Source organism: Rhea pennata, chromosome 10 (genome assembly GCF_028389875.1).
Source record: "Rhea pennata isolate bPtePen1 chromosome 10, bPtePen1.pri, whole genome shotgun sequence".
NCBI classification, from domain to species: Eukaryota; Metazoa; Chordata; class Aves; order Rheiformes; family Rheidae; genus Rhea; species Rhea pennata.
Genome location: NC_084672.1, coordinates 3364699 through 3379400, shown reverse-complemented (window position 1 = coordinate 3379400; position 14702 = coordinate 3364699). Strand labels below are relative to the sequence as shown.

Below are 14702 nucleotides of genomic sequence, written 5' to 3'. Positions count from 1 at the left end.
TAGCCAAGGAAAGCATGACAGCGCTGATGAAGCCACGTCACTCAGTTTGATGTTGTGCAATGTTGTTCACTTTTGAGAGAACATTCCTCACCCATATCCCCTCCTTGTGGTTTCCTTTCCATCTCTCTCAAAGACCTGCTTGCACCGCAACTCGTCCCAGGCCCCAGCTAAGGAAAGCAGGGCACATAATTCCTTCAAAGCCAATCACTGCTGTTCTGTGAAGCCAAATACAGGACGAGCTGCTATATAACAAGAAGTTAAACCACTGCAGCTCCCAGGATCACCTCTGCCTCCCAGCCCTCACCAGGCCTGAAGCTAGGAGGTGGAGGTCTTCCTGGAAAGCTAGGCTGGGCAAGACACACTTGTTCGGACACTGGAGAGGCCTCAGTGTTTAAGCAACACACCATCAGCTCTTTCTAGTGAGCAGGATTTCTCTGAAAGAATCCAGAAGGAACCTTACAGAAATTATTGCCCCAATTCTCTTTGCATGTTCCTCTCTGCTTACTCCTTCAAGCACTCCTTCAATGAGCTTGAGAGAAACACTGGGACCCATAGAGGCTCTCAGCCTTTTATGTACACAGGTATATCAGGTGGCCAGAGGTCGCCACACCATTCAGAATTAAGTTAGGAGAGATTCAAGGAAAGCCAGAAAAAAATGAGGATTCAATTCTCAAATACTTACGGTCTGGAAGGGTGAACCGCTCCACCACACTGCCAAAGGGTCCATCGATGCCAACACCGTTGGACTGCACAGCAAACTCATACCTGGTGTAGGGCTTCAACCCACTAATGAGGATGTCTTCATCGGAGCTGCCAAAAGAGGATGCATTCACAAGGCCATGAATACTCGCAAGTTCTCCCACCCACTGCCACCTTAGCACTTTACCTGAAGCACTGTAAGAGGTTATCTTTACTCTTACAGTATTTGATGCTTCACTTAAAGCTCCATCTCCTGCAGTCATGTGAATGCAAGAACACTCAACTCCCCGTTACAGAGCCAAGTAGCCTCTAGGACCAACTATCATGTGCTTGCAGAGAAAAGCTTCAAAATACAGCTTGATTACAGGCTGAAAACCTGCATGGGAAGCCAGATTTGAAGTATATCCCCAAATTATTATTACTGCTTAAAATTCTTGCAATTTTTCAGCCAAACTTGTGAAGATCATCTCACAAATCATGAATGCTTTGAGATTGGCCATAGTTGCGTCTGCTAGCTTCACTATTAAAAGGGAAAACAGCATGCAAGGTCCAGCCAGAGCAGAAAAATGCAGAGACTACCCAGTAAATGACCCTTTAGTATTTAAGTTATGGACAATTCCCTACTGTGGAAGTCCCAGTGCCACATTTTTCTAGCTCTGAATGTATCTGTGATCAAGTCCAAGGCAGACATTGCAGCATGTGAAATGCTCAGAAGCAGGCTCAACAACAGGCCTTCCCTCCAGGTTTCTCCTGCTTTGTGTTTATTCATGACATGGGTGATCTTTGGCAGATGAACCCTTAGCATCCCACTTTACCTTGTGTAGTATGTAACAAGAGAGGCATTTTTCAGGCCCCACGGGCTGAAGCGCACAGTGTAGTTGACAATCTTTACTGTGGTGAAGTCAGGCTTCTTCCACCTGAGCCATATGGAAGTTGAGCTGTTGGACTCTGCATAGACTTGGACCGGAGGCAGCGGAGGACCCTTCTGCACTGGGGGATCTGCAGAACAGAAGAGAGATGTGGAGACATATACGGCACAGGAAGGCAAGGGACAGCTGCCATATGCAGAAAACAGGGAAGAAAACAGGCCTAGCTTATGAAGCTTGCACAAATATGCAGGCCTCCCGTTTAAGCTTGGACACCCTACTTAGCCGTCAGTGTATGCGGTGGTCTGAAGAGCATGTTTTTCCTCATCCGTGGGATCTGTGTGGTGTGTGTGTGTGTGTGTTACAAAGATCCACACACTGGGCTGGTGGTGTACTGCTATGGAGCAAAGGCCAGTTTCAAAGTTACACACTCATCAGGCTTACACCAGGGTAAGGAAGGGCCAAGACTGTTCATCAGACTGGCAGAGTGGCGAATGGAGCCTGAGTCTTCAGAGCTTTAACTTCTTTATAATACTGTGAGATGTGGCATGCCACTAATCTATGTTCTGGGGTCTTTATAATGTCACAGATGAAACCCAGGTCATTTGGCTATTTTCAAGACCATCACTGAGCCACTAACAGCGCCAGAGACAATATGGTGAAGCCTATCCAAACTCTAGACAAGACGGGGATATTTTGCTCCCTTCCATCCTTCCCAAGTTAATTCCTCTAATGTGATTTACAGTGATTGTCACAGGGAGTTCCCCTATATTCCTTTGTATTTCTTCCTCATTTTAGTAATGCATCTCTTGAAGTCCTTCCTCTGTAACTTTAGCTTTAGACTTCCTTTGAAGCCACACACCAAACAGAAGAGACAAACAACAAATAAAGAACATTTCTCACCTACTGCTGTCACAGGTGCCTTTTCTGTTTTGCCTTTCCAAACTGCTGCGTAGCCATCTTCATGCTTATTAAATGCTACCAGCTTCACCTCATAGAGTTTCCCAGGAGCTTGGAGGAAAGAAAAAAAAATCATCCAGGGTTGGTCTGTTGATGGTGGTGGGTTTTGGCAGGGGAAGAGGGAAGGGTTACCACCCACCCCAGTTAGACAACTTTTCTTAGATCTGACCAGCTTTTCTCACCATCCAAGAAAGCTGAGTTGCTTTAAACAGAGTTGCATTTGTTAAAACATATCAGGTCCTTCCCTTCCATTTTCAGGCCTCTCCCACTCAAACACTGGCTTGCTCATCCCCACAACTACCTCCTAGGTCTGTCTGCCCCTTTTACAATGGCTGAAACTTAGCTGTAGCAAATGGACTTGCCCACAGCTACCAAGGGTTACTCAGCGTCACAGCCTGTGGAACATCCCCTCAGGTTGTTCTGATCTTTCTCTGCCTCAGACTACTAAAGAAACCTACACACGGTGACTCCTCTCTCCCTGGTGCAAGTGGACACACTGTGTTTATTGTTGTTGAGTGAGGACATCCTCTCCTCTCTCCAAAATGATGTAGTACCTCTCATATCCAAAGGCCTTTCTGATTTATTAATTGCTGTGAGGATCTTTCTTCCAGCAAGCCCTTATATCCCCTGTTATTTAAGTCACCAGGAGCTTTTGCTATTTTGCCTCCACAGCAAATAGGGGTTCTTGATTTGCAATTAGAAAAGCAACGGTGCACGTAACTCCCACACCAGAAACTGGAGGATCCTTGATACACACCCTTCTCAGACAGCCACACACTCTATAGGCAGTATCACGCTTTCACCCAAATGGAGCTGCAGGACAGAGCGCCGCGCTTACTACCAGGGCTCTGGTTGTTTCAAAATTCACTTCCTTCTTTCTTTCTGCCTTTCATCAGCTGAAATACTCCTTCCTTGTGTCAAGAAACATCTGAGTCTTCTTTTCATGGAGGTATTTAATGGAGGAAACAAACTTGTGAGATCCAAAGTTCTTAGATAAGAGAGTCGCCAGCTTCTCTCTTTGGCAGCCAGCCCATCCAGAAGCTCAGGGAGAGCAGTCCAGACTGTTTTTGGTTGCCTTGGCTGCAATGCGTTGATGAATTTTGTTAATTTGGGACGTGCCTGTTCATTCCCTGCCCTAATAGATCACTGCTCCCTCTGCCAGACAACATAGGCAGCACAAAGCCTTTCTTATTGATGCCAATTTTATTATTACCGCACTGATTATACTCCCAGGGGCTAATGGTACCAATTACCAAAGACTCTCACTGCTCTACAACACATGTTCACACTCAGAATATAAAAACAGTTCAGCCACATTTTTCTCCCTGAAAGAATCCTAAAATCAAACAATATTGTCTACCACCAAGGCAGCCTGAATGCTGTCCTGCTGCAGGACAGCTGCTTGCTGATCTGTATTTCACACTCTTCAGCCACAGAAAACCTCAAATCCATACAAGGGAGAAGAGGCCAAAAAGCGCTCAACTTCCGTATGGCTTGGACCATGGGTTTGGTGGAACAGAGAGCCCCATAGCCTGTCTGTCGCCAGCACAGACACTCCAAGATCCTGCCTGAGCATTTCTCTGGGCTTCACTAGGACACAAGCTGATCACAGATGATGTGATCCAAGCAGGGAGGAAGTGCTCGCAGATGTGATGCAGCTGTGGTCAGCTCACTTTAGAGAGCGAAGGGAAAGAAGGAACAAGTCCTCCATCTCGACAGAGCAGCAAGAGACCAGCCTGAGACATTGAGAGATCTCTGCAGTGCATCCCAGCTGAGTTGAAATCCCACTTGAATTGCCATCCACAGGAAAGGCCCTGCTCCTCAGCCAGGTTCTCAGTACTGTAAAGCACATAGACACTTGTGACTCGGTGTGGGTGTTCATCATTTACATACCACTTGTATGGATAAGATCAGAAGACCATCCAGTGTAGTTTCCAGCTGTTCTAAGTGCAGGAGGCTTTAAGGATGTACAAGCAGCCCTCGTTTGCACCTTGTGCCATGCAGTACCAACTGATCTCCAGGAATCAGCAAGCAGACTAAATCCCCAAAACACAGTTATAAATTTCTATCAGACACTGGTGGGCCCTGGATGTGCAGGTAGTTTTCAGGATGTACAGGTAATTTGGGGTAGGATCGATACAGCAGCTACTTGCACATGAAGTCACAGCAGCTCTGCCACATGACCAAGTGACTCATATTCTGAAAATAAAGCAATTTTGGATTTCTCCGTCAGAGGTTTGACTTCACTTTTTATACACAGATCCAGATGTTCAAGTTTAGAATATGCAGACGTGAAATTCTATCAAGCTGTTGAGGCAGCATGAAAACAGATGTTATTTCATGGCACTCCATCATACATTAAATATAAGCAGAATAATCTAGTCCGGATCATTTCAAATCGCTAATCTGGATGACTGGATAAGTGACACATATCCCAGGATGCTAAAAACACTGTTTCATTCAGTTTTCAAGATGTTCATGTGAACTAGATGCTATACTTTCCCATAAATGGGAAAATACCCTGATCTCCAAGGAGCACTCCCAGAGGAATGCACTTTTCCTTCATGTTACTGTGGAGACAGGATCAGCTTCTGACTGTTTTTCATGTAAATTATGGCCCTAGTAGTTGCACCTCATTACAGAGACTAATTGCTAGAACCCAAATGGAAGTCAGTGAGAATTTCTCAGTGATAAGCACTCATGGTGATTCAGGATAGCTTCCTTTTGCTGTCACGGGATCACGACATTGCTGCATCTCTTATGTGCCTTTGAACGGCTGCCCACATCTCTGACAAGATTTCAGCATGTAACTCCCAGACTAGATACAAGAAGTGTCATTAGTAATTTCACTAATGACTTTTCAACTAAGGAGATACAGGTATGCTCTAGAGGTTAGTAAGAGCATGAGAGAAAGTCTTCTACTTCAGATGGCTCAAATGGAAAGAGCTAGGACATTATCAAAGGCAAAATCAAGACGACAGATGTTAGGGGTATGGAGAAGGTTGAGGAAGAGGATATCTGCCAGACAGAGGTGACTGACAAAGTTGGTATCATTTAACAGCAGAACAAGCCAGTGCAAGAGAAGACGAAACAAGAACCTTACACTGGGCCAGCCCATAGGCCCTAAGTGCAGCCCAAAACGCATCTTGTTATCTTGGGGAAACTAAGGCAGGGAAATGTGTGCAGAGCTGGTGTAACAGCTGTACTATTGCTATACGTAAAGAGCAACTGTGTGTAAAGCTGCTTTCTGCATACCCACCCAGCTGAGACATGCCCCAGAAAGGGGGGCATGTCTTCCTTAGAGGGCCTTCTCCTGTTCCCTGCAGGGCTCTTGGGGGAAGAAAAAAAAAACACAAGAAAAAAATATAAAGATCAGGAAATGTAAATCATGTTCCCCAGGAACAAGCAGTGGGACAAGAGTTCTGTCACACAGGCTGCCGCCCAAATCAAGCCATGACAAGGCACAGCGTGCCCGCTTCACTCACACTGCAGAGATGTAGAGACCAAGGTGCTTTTAGTGACTGTCTGCACTGCAACAGCACAGCATCTCCAAGTGGGAGATTTGTTTACAGTGACACAGAATACAACCAGGTCTGAGCTACAGCCTCGTATGCCCAGTGCCTGCTCCTGGGATTTCTTGATATCTTATCTCTTCAATCTCTTCACCCAATTTGTAGTTTCGGCTGTGACACCCCTCCAGTGCTCATCATGGGCAAATCTGCCTCTCCTGCCAGAGAGCACCCTTCACCCTGTGCAACTCCCCCTCTGATATCAAGAGATAATCCCAAGAAATAGTCTTCTTATACAGGGATCTTAAGAGAGGTTTCCATTGCCGTGAGTCGCAGGCAGGCATCCATGAGCTGGGATCATGGATGTTCCCACTCAGCTGATTCCCACCTGCCACGTGCCAAGGTGCAGATCATGTTAGGTCTGCCAATCTTTTCTGAGATTCCTACCCACTCTGCCTACAAGACCCCTAGGCAGATGTAAGCACCTGCACTGGGAATTCCCTTCCATGAATCCAAATGCTTCTAAATCCCAACCACTCTCCCACTTGCTTCATGTCCAGACTCCTTGGCTTCCACAGCACAGCCCGATTCCTGACCCCTTCCTTCACTGTATGCATACAGAAGCATGTCATTCAACAGAGCAAGGTGGAGAAAAGAGAACATCCAGGGCTGGAAGAAACCCGAGACTCTTTTCCTGACACAGTGATACCTGATATACACCAGGCAGATCATAAGGAAACCATCATGTCTTGATGGATGCCTAAATTTAAGGAAGTAATTACAGAAGAACAAGCAGTCTTCTCCACATCGCTGTGCCAGAGCATTTGGAACCAATTCAACCCACTCCCAAGTCCCTCTGCTAACTGATTTGCCAGTGGTTAGAGCAGCATGTGATGATGTTCACATGTGGTTTCCTCAGCACAATAATTACAGACCTAAATTCTTCAGAGAAACTCGTAACCGTTAACACCCTCTCAATAGCAGGATGGCTGCAACATGACTTGTGAATTAGCAACCTACCCAGTGATGACACAAACTGTCTTTCCAGGTGCTGCACACTGAACTTTATGCCATGCATAACACATACGCTGTATATTACAAACATAACTCCTTACAGGAAACACTAAATGCACCTCAGCCAGGCAGGTGGATCTGCAAAGTTGCAAAGTTTTTCTCCAGCCATGAGCACTCACTTTCTTCTGCCATTTTCCCCTAGGTGGAGGAGATTACAGACCCAAAAATCAGTATGCTGTGAATTAATCTGTCACTGAATTTTAATAGGGAGATATTTCAAATAGCACTCAATTGTGGAGCTTCCTAGAAATACACAGGCAAGGAGAGATCATTGTCCTGACTAGGGATTTTAATCTAAGCACTCTCATACTGACACAATACAATATACTAATTGGTTCAAATCACATATTGGTATTTAGTAATAATAAGTTGTTATGTTAGTAATTAGTACTACTTGTATTAGTAGTCCTCTGTTAAAAATACAATCCCTGCTACACTGCCTTGAGCATAAGCTCTTTTAAGAACATGACCCATAAGGCCTACTCTGGAAATGGCTTTGGGTGCTCCTGAAAAGAAGGGACGCTCAGCTCATACAGTCCTGATCAAACCCTGACTGCAGCCAAGTAGATAACTCTGAGCCTCTTGGAAGTCTGTCCTGAGACTGCTGCACAATACAAAGGACAGACCCTGGGTTTCCTTGACCATTGCTAAAAAGGAGACGTAACAGCTAACCTAGTCGAGTCAGTTCGTATTGCTTCACTTTCTTCTTTAGCTTTATGGGCCCTACGTCCCAGCTGTCATCTTCAGCACCATCTAAAGTGTTTTCATCACTGGACTCCTCTGTGCCCACTTCCCGGTAGTAGAGTTTGTAGCCTGATATCTGGGCGTGGTTGGCTGGGGGTTGCCATGTTATCAGGAGAGACTCCATCTTCGCTCGGACTTTTAGTTCCGTAGGGGCAAATGGTACTAGAACAGAAGAAGATAAAAACGCTCAGCCATGTACCTCCATTTCCTTGCACTACTGCACCCTCCCTGTCCCTGGAAGTGAGGGACAGGTACGAGGAGAGACAATTCTGCAAACAGGACATCTCTGCTGTCTGACAGAATGGTGCAGTGACACTCTCCTGTAGCCCCACCACCAGGGCAACACAGAAAAAACCAATGACATGAAGTCACAGCAGCAGTTTCTCCAAGTATTCTGAATTGCTGCTGTTTTTAACTACTGCTTGAAGCTGAGTTGCTTCAGCTCTGTTTGTCAAAACTGTCTATTCATTCCTAAATGTCACAACGTTTGTGGGTTTTTTTAGGGTTTATGGCTTTCCAGCTGCATAGAGAGGGAAGAAGGACCAGGACCCATCACCCACGCAACCAGCAAGACGTACAGGGGAAGTCTGAACAAAAAGCTAATGGTGGTCATCTGGTCTAATGAAAAGCAATAGTTACAACTCCCTCATAAAAGCAAATTCTCTCTGATCCAGCCTCAGCTGTGCACTCTCCTCCTTGAATCCCAGGCAATTCCCAGCTTCCTACCATGTGTCTGGTTATCCCTGTCAGGAGTCCGATGCTGGGTCCACTCCGAAGGGGTCCCATAGCCCATGCTGGTGCTGGCTGCAATGCGCACTTTGTACACTTTGTTGGGATGCAGCGAGTAGAGAGTGATTTGTGTCTCATTTCCACCCACTTCAATGGAGGTGATCTGATCTGCTGGAACCAAGGCGACACCAGTGAAAATATGTTTGTCTCGGTCAAAGTGAAATACACCCAAGCAGCCACACAAACTCCTGCAACTCCCCTGTGGTCCACAGGCCCTGGGCTGGCTTAGTTTTGCCCATTGCAACCTCATGCCACCAGGAAAAGCTAGAACTAAAAATGGGGCAAAACTGACACCCTGATTGACAACCCCTTTCATTACTTTCAAAACTACAGGACACCTTCAGCCCAGAGCCTGCCTGGAGGGGGAGCTCTTAGAAACCTTGCTGATGACATGATGGCAGAACAGGAGCACAGTTGATGGCAGATTCCAGTTTCTCATCTCTGCATTTAATTCACCACCTTAATTTGAACCACAACTGTGTCTAGCAGCCATGCTTTCTGCAAAATTCACACCTTCACCCAAGCCAGACTATGGTTTTATTGCTCACTTTTCAGCCCATCCATGTTCATAAGGGAGGTAACAAGAAATTTAAACTGAGAATGGCTTGAGATTTTCACTGTAACAGATATGGTCAGGCTTGCTGGAGATTTGTATCACTGTATCATGAATACAGAAGTCTTGCTTTGTGCTTCATGTGGTGTCAGCTCACCTGAGACTGCTGCCCCTGGTATGTAACACTGAACTGCTGAACGTTCAGTCCCTGGACTGCAAAAGTTTCCAGAGTTTTATGGTGCCATAGAGCCACATGCAGTCTCAGAGTGAGAAAACAAGAACCAGAAGTCACAGTGCAGAATACTAATCCAGATCAAATGCATGGGAACATGTCCAGCACTTCATCACGTTCCTCATCCTTCTCTTAGTAAGATGCGTGAGCCTGGGAGGTGATAAGCTGCAGAGCTTTGATGGTTTTAAGAGTGAATACCCAGAAGGATTTGCAAAGCAAGCACACATGGAATCAAAATGACTGCATTCAGCACAAGGAAACGTTACCATCCCTGCTGAAGGCTTCTTAGAGTGTCTGACAGCATAAATAAACCAGATAAAGCTCGGCAATAAAGCAACACAGCTTTGCCAGGATACTTTCTTGTTTTACACCAGGATAACCTTGGTTAGATTTCAATTAAAAAGGAGTCAAAAGTATTTGCCCTTCCTTCCCATCAGCATGAAGTTCTTCCCCCCACCAAACAGTGCACATATCACCACAGCGTTGTTCTTGTGGGACAGACATTCATGGGGTAGCACAAATACACAAGTATCAGACCAGTCCCCTGGGGATACAGGCTCAGTCCACCACAGAAAGAGGCCAACTTTTGACGAAGAAGGGACCAACACCTCCGTGACTACTGACAATATAGCCAGACTAAGGAACAACCATTCTCCTGGCCTGGGTGAAAAGGAGTCCTGCTATTTTCAGCCTTGAACCTCTTTCCCTCAACCCAACATGCTGTGGACATTGCCAAAGCAGAAGACGTCAGTCCCCTCCAAATGGTGTTTCCCTCACCTTCCTTGAGGGTGCAGTAGTCAATCTTGTACTTCGTTATCTTGCCATTACTCAGCTCTGGCGGAGGAGGCAGCCATGTCACACGGATGTCACCAGGAGTCATGCTCGACAGGGACAGCTGAGGGGCAGCGCTAGGAACTGGGCAGAAGCAACAACAGAAAGTCAGCAAAGACTGTGGCAAGGCTTGAGCATGTTCCTGCCAGCTCTTTCACTTGGCTGGAGGCCACTGGCTGGTCTCGACCCTGCCACAGTCGCAGGTGAGATGTTGTCATGGGGGAACCAATGTCCCACAACTTTTCAACAGCTCAGAGCATCAGCGAGGCTTCTGCAGAGGCAAGAAAACAGGGTGCCCACGTTGAGCAGGCCTGATTAAAGGCTGCTGGCAGAGCACACCTCACTTGTGCTACTAACCTACTCCCTAGGGAAGCAAAATCTAAGTGTCTGGCCTTCCCTCAGAGAGTTTTGAAACTATTGGTCAGCTCCATCAAATTCAACAGTCAGAGAACTGGAGTCATTGTGGTGGGAAGAGAGTGGGGGAGGATCTAGGATCAATGTACTGCAAACCAGGATCCACTACTGCCCCAGTTCATGAAATAGCCTGGGCTTAAATCCAACAGCTCACCCTTCTCCTACCCTCACTGCCTCTGCACTGGAATAAGGACTCTCACATTGACTTGAGAATGCCAAAGTCTTTGAAGAATTATCCAGCAATATTTAAAAAGTGACCCAGTGTAACTACAAAGCGGGCACATTAGTACTAGGCTAATGGGCCCGCAGTATAGTGTAACGTCAATAAGACACTAAGGGAAATGGCTCACAGATTCAGACCTCCGTTTGGGAATCCCTGTAGCTGCAGGCAGCTTTCATGCTTACAAACCAGCTTTATAGGCTTCAGACACGTACACAAGGGATCACACAGGTCACTATATCAGGAATAATAAAAGCACATAACGCATCCTGCAGCATAGCAGGAGCCGGCTCCAGGTCTGACAAAACTGTCTTTGTGCCACTGTCCTGCAGTTTGCTGTTCCCTGTACGTGCCCTGCCCTGTTGGGCAGCTGTCCTTCAGGGACTCTGCTTGCATTGCTCACAAAATGCCACATGATAAAAGATAAAAATCAATACAAACTACTGACTCTTGAGGGGCTCAACTTTAAGCTTGATCCCACACCTACAAATTGCAATAGATGTCTTTCCTCTGAGTTTAAATCGAGTTGGCCCAGAGTCAAGTCTGGAGCAATATTGTATTAGCTAGGGGAAAACCCAGAGAAGCTGACTACAGTTCCTGCAGGATTCTCCTGTGTCCCAGTCTCAGCAAGGTCATCTTCAAACTCTTGAAGTTTCAAGTACCCAAGCTGATGATCAGACCAGGGTAATCTTCTAATTTTCTGATATTCTGCTACAATTTTTTTTTGAGGGCTTATGGTAGTAAGAAGCCACAGGAGCAGCGAGCACAGGATTCTAGGAGCTGCTGATACTGTTCTCCATGTTCTCCATTCAATGTACATCATGAAACAGGATAAGAACATTTTTCAGATATCAGTACCCGTCTAATTCAACGCACCATCCTCCAGGGTCTGAACGATTATAGAAGAGGATGTCCGGCTTGCTCCAAGCTGAGAATATGCGACCACGTAGAAGACATAGTTGGTATTGGGCTCTAGATCCTTGACTTGCAGTTCAGTAGTATCGTTATTGACAGCAAACTGGTACTCCACATTATCTGTTCCTAGAGCCAAGGAAACACTGATCAGCAGGTCAGTGAACTGCCAAAACACTCCCTGCAAAATCACTTCAATCACAAAGTCCACACTGACCACCTTCAAAATCACCATGTCATCTCCCAATTACTGCAGCATCTGCGCAAATCCCATCTCTTACATGAGCTCTTCAGGCAGAAATATTCAATGGCTAAATGTGGACATCTCTCCTTTGACTCAAGCTCCTTAATCCACCCTAAGGCAGCTGAAGTTACTAGCCTGGTTTTCACAGGAGCTCTAGGAACACTTCAGCAAGAGTACTGGCTTGCTGGCTGCTCTGGAAGCCAGATTCCAAGAGACCAAAGTACCTCACTTCAGATTCGGAGTGTGGATAATGCAGTAACCATCTCTGGCCATAAAGTAGCTGTTTAATATCTTCATTAATACCACACACTTTGCATACAAAATCTAAGTGTTGGAAAAAAATAAAGAATGGAAGTAAGTGTCTAGTGCCTGGTCCTGCTAGAACACACCAAACAGCCATACAGACATGCTACTGCAGACCAACAAGTTAGTGCATGCCTACTAAGCCAAAGGCACTCACTCACAGTGCCCTCAGGGGGATTTGGAAAATTCTTCTACCTGCAATAATATGAACTAAATTAACTGGAATTTGTTCACATTTGACACTGGCTGGGAAAATAATTCAAGAGTTCCTGTGATCTACTAGATGCCCTGTGTCTTGTATCTGCAATGACTTCTCCATGTATCTAAGCTCTGCCAGGGTCAGGGACCATGCAGAGGGAAGGTATCAGGAGGCAAATGCAGAGAATTGGGCAAACAAAGCTAAAAAATCTCAGCTTCCTTCAGTTACAGGAATCTACTTTACATAAAAAGAGTCCTACTCTGCTACAAGAACTGAGCTTCCAGAAAGGGGTGAAAACACAATTTAGAAGACACCCTGGATTGTTTTCCAAATCATCTGGATGCATTAAAACTTTTCCAACTCTCTTTGAATGGAAACAGGAATACATGAGTGGTTCTCTGAGGAGGTGTTGCAAACATCAAGCTACAATAGCCTGGACTATCCAGACTAACACATCCCATTCTTTACCTCAAGTACAGCTCTGCTAAGACCATGATAAGAACAGGACATAGCAACTCCAGCTGTTGCAAAAAGCACAGTACTAAGCACAGGGCAGACCTCCTGTTTCTGGAAGGCCATTCTTTGCCCAGCACCAGCAGCGCATATGCTTTTCTCCTTATCGTCACACCCCTAACTGCGACAGCCCTGTTGCACAAGCAGATAACACCTACCCACAGCCCGCTGGTAATGTAAGGAGAAGCCAATGATCTGCTCGCTGTTGTACTCTGGACGCTCCCAGGACACAAGGACTGTGGTGCTGGAGAGGGAGACAGCTGACACCCTTTTGGGAGCACTGGGTAAACCCTCCCGCACAATCACCGAGAGCTTGGCAGTGGCACAAGCCATGCCCAGGCTGTTCTCAGCCACGCACTGATAGTAGCCAGCATCCTCCAGCCCAATCTGGTTGATCACAAGGCTCCCGCTGCTCTGGACCTTCACTCGCCCGTTGGAGAGGATGGCTTCGCCGTTCTTCAGCCAGTGAATGGTTGGGGCTGGCTCACCCTCTGCCTTGCAGACAAATCGGGCTGTGCTGGCTCGAGTACGTGAGATAGTTTCAGGAGCCTGGGAGATACTGGGCATAGCTGGAAAGAGAGGGGAGAAATTATTGCAGAAAGAAGAAAGGAAAAAAGAAAAAGAAAGGAGAAAAAAAAAGGCAGAGCAAATCCCTTCTCCTCTCCATCTTGTGCTATGTTTTATTCAGTAGCAGCTTTGCTTACAAGATAAGATTTGCCAGGCAAACTCTAGAGGCTTAATTTAGACTCTGTCCAAAAGGAAAAATAAATTCTGTATCAACCATGTGCTACATTCCCTGATCCTAGGCTGTTCTCCCTTATGGCTTTCACAATGCTGAAAGATAATTGCTGATTTTCATGGGGAAACCTGGGAGAACACGAACAAGGAACAGTAAGATTCAGTAAATAAAAGGAACTAACCCCCAAATTAAAAAAGGCGACAATCCCACCAAGAACTACCCCCGACAAGGCCCCCATGGCTCTAACTGTGCTCTCTTCTGATCCAGCATGTGCCACATACGCAACTTCTTGTAGAGCTTCTGGATGTCAATCCAGGTAATCCATGTAGAAATGCTAGCCAGGTAACTGTGGGGTGTTTATCCTGCTCTCTACTCACCAAGGACCCGGAGCTCAGCTGCAGCTGTAACAAATTGCCTGGTCTGGGGTTTGTTAGCACGGCAAACATACACCCCCGAGTGGTGTGGCTGGCTGGAAGGAATGAGGAGGTTTGTCCGGCCCAGCACAATCACATCCGTGGAAACAGGCTTTCCATCTGTGGAGAAAAAAAACATGCACAAACGTGGGAGGCAGCTCCCAAGCTGCCCCTTGGCAAGGGCTTGCAAAAAACATACCCACCCAGACCCAGGAATCACAGCTGGGGAGCAGAGGGGACCCTACATCCCAAACCCCAGCCCAGAGGAGGATTTCTGCTGGGACACCCCTTAGTGCTTGATTGAGTGCAGATTAGCCAAAGCCAAAATTGCTCCAAGGTTTAGCTTAACCTGTAATAACTAAAAAAACTCTATTTTGGATCAAAGCAGTCTCTAATTCTTAGGGTGTGCCTGGAACAAGACCCTCTAGGAAAAGGACACTCAAGGGAAAGCTACACTAACATGTTCTTTGCAAAAGGCTGCTGGGTCT

At 46.2% G+C, this 14702-nt stretch overlaps 1 protein-coding gene across 1 annotated transcript in view; it reads right to left on the bottom strand.

Annotated features, from left to right (window-relative positions):
- The window catches only part of IGDCC4 (immunoglobulin superfamily DCC subclass member 4), a 102994-nt gene that overhangs the window by 14342 nt on the left and 73950 nt on the right, over nucleotides 1-14702 (bottom strand). The window contains exons 6-14 of the mRNA XM_062583843.1: nucleotides 14179-14334; nucleotides 13221-13631; nucleotides 11768-11932; nucleotides 10204-10341; nucleotides 8579-8749; nucleotides 7781-8014; nucleotides 2469-2576; nucleotides 1515-1698; nucleotides 683-810 (exon numbers count right to left, since the gene is read on the bottom strand). Of these exons, the coding sequence (XP_062439827.1) occupies nucleotides 683-810; nucleotides 1515-1698; nucleotides 2469-2576; nucleotides 7781-8014; nucleotides 8579-8749; nucleotides 10204-10341; nucleotides 11768-11932; nucleotides 13221-13631; nucleotides 14179-14334 (1695 nt within the window). The remainder of the gene's footprint in view (nucleotides 1-682; nucleotides 811-1514; nucleotides 1699-2468; nucleotides 2577-7780; nucleotides 8015-8578; nucleotides 8750-10203; nucleotides 10342-11767; nucleotides 11933-13220; nucleotides 13632-14178; nucleotides 14335-14702) is intronic.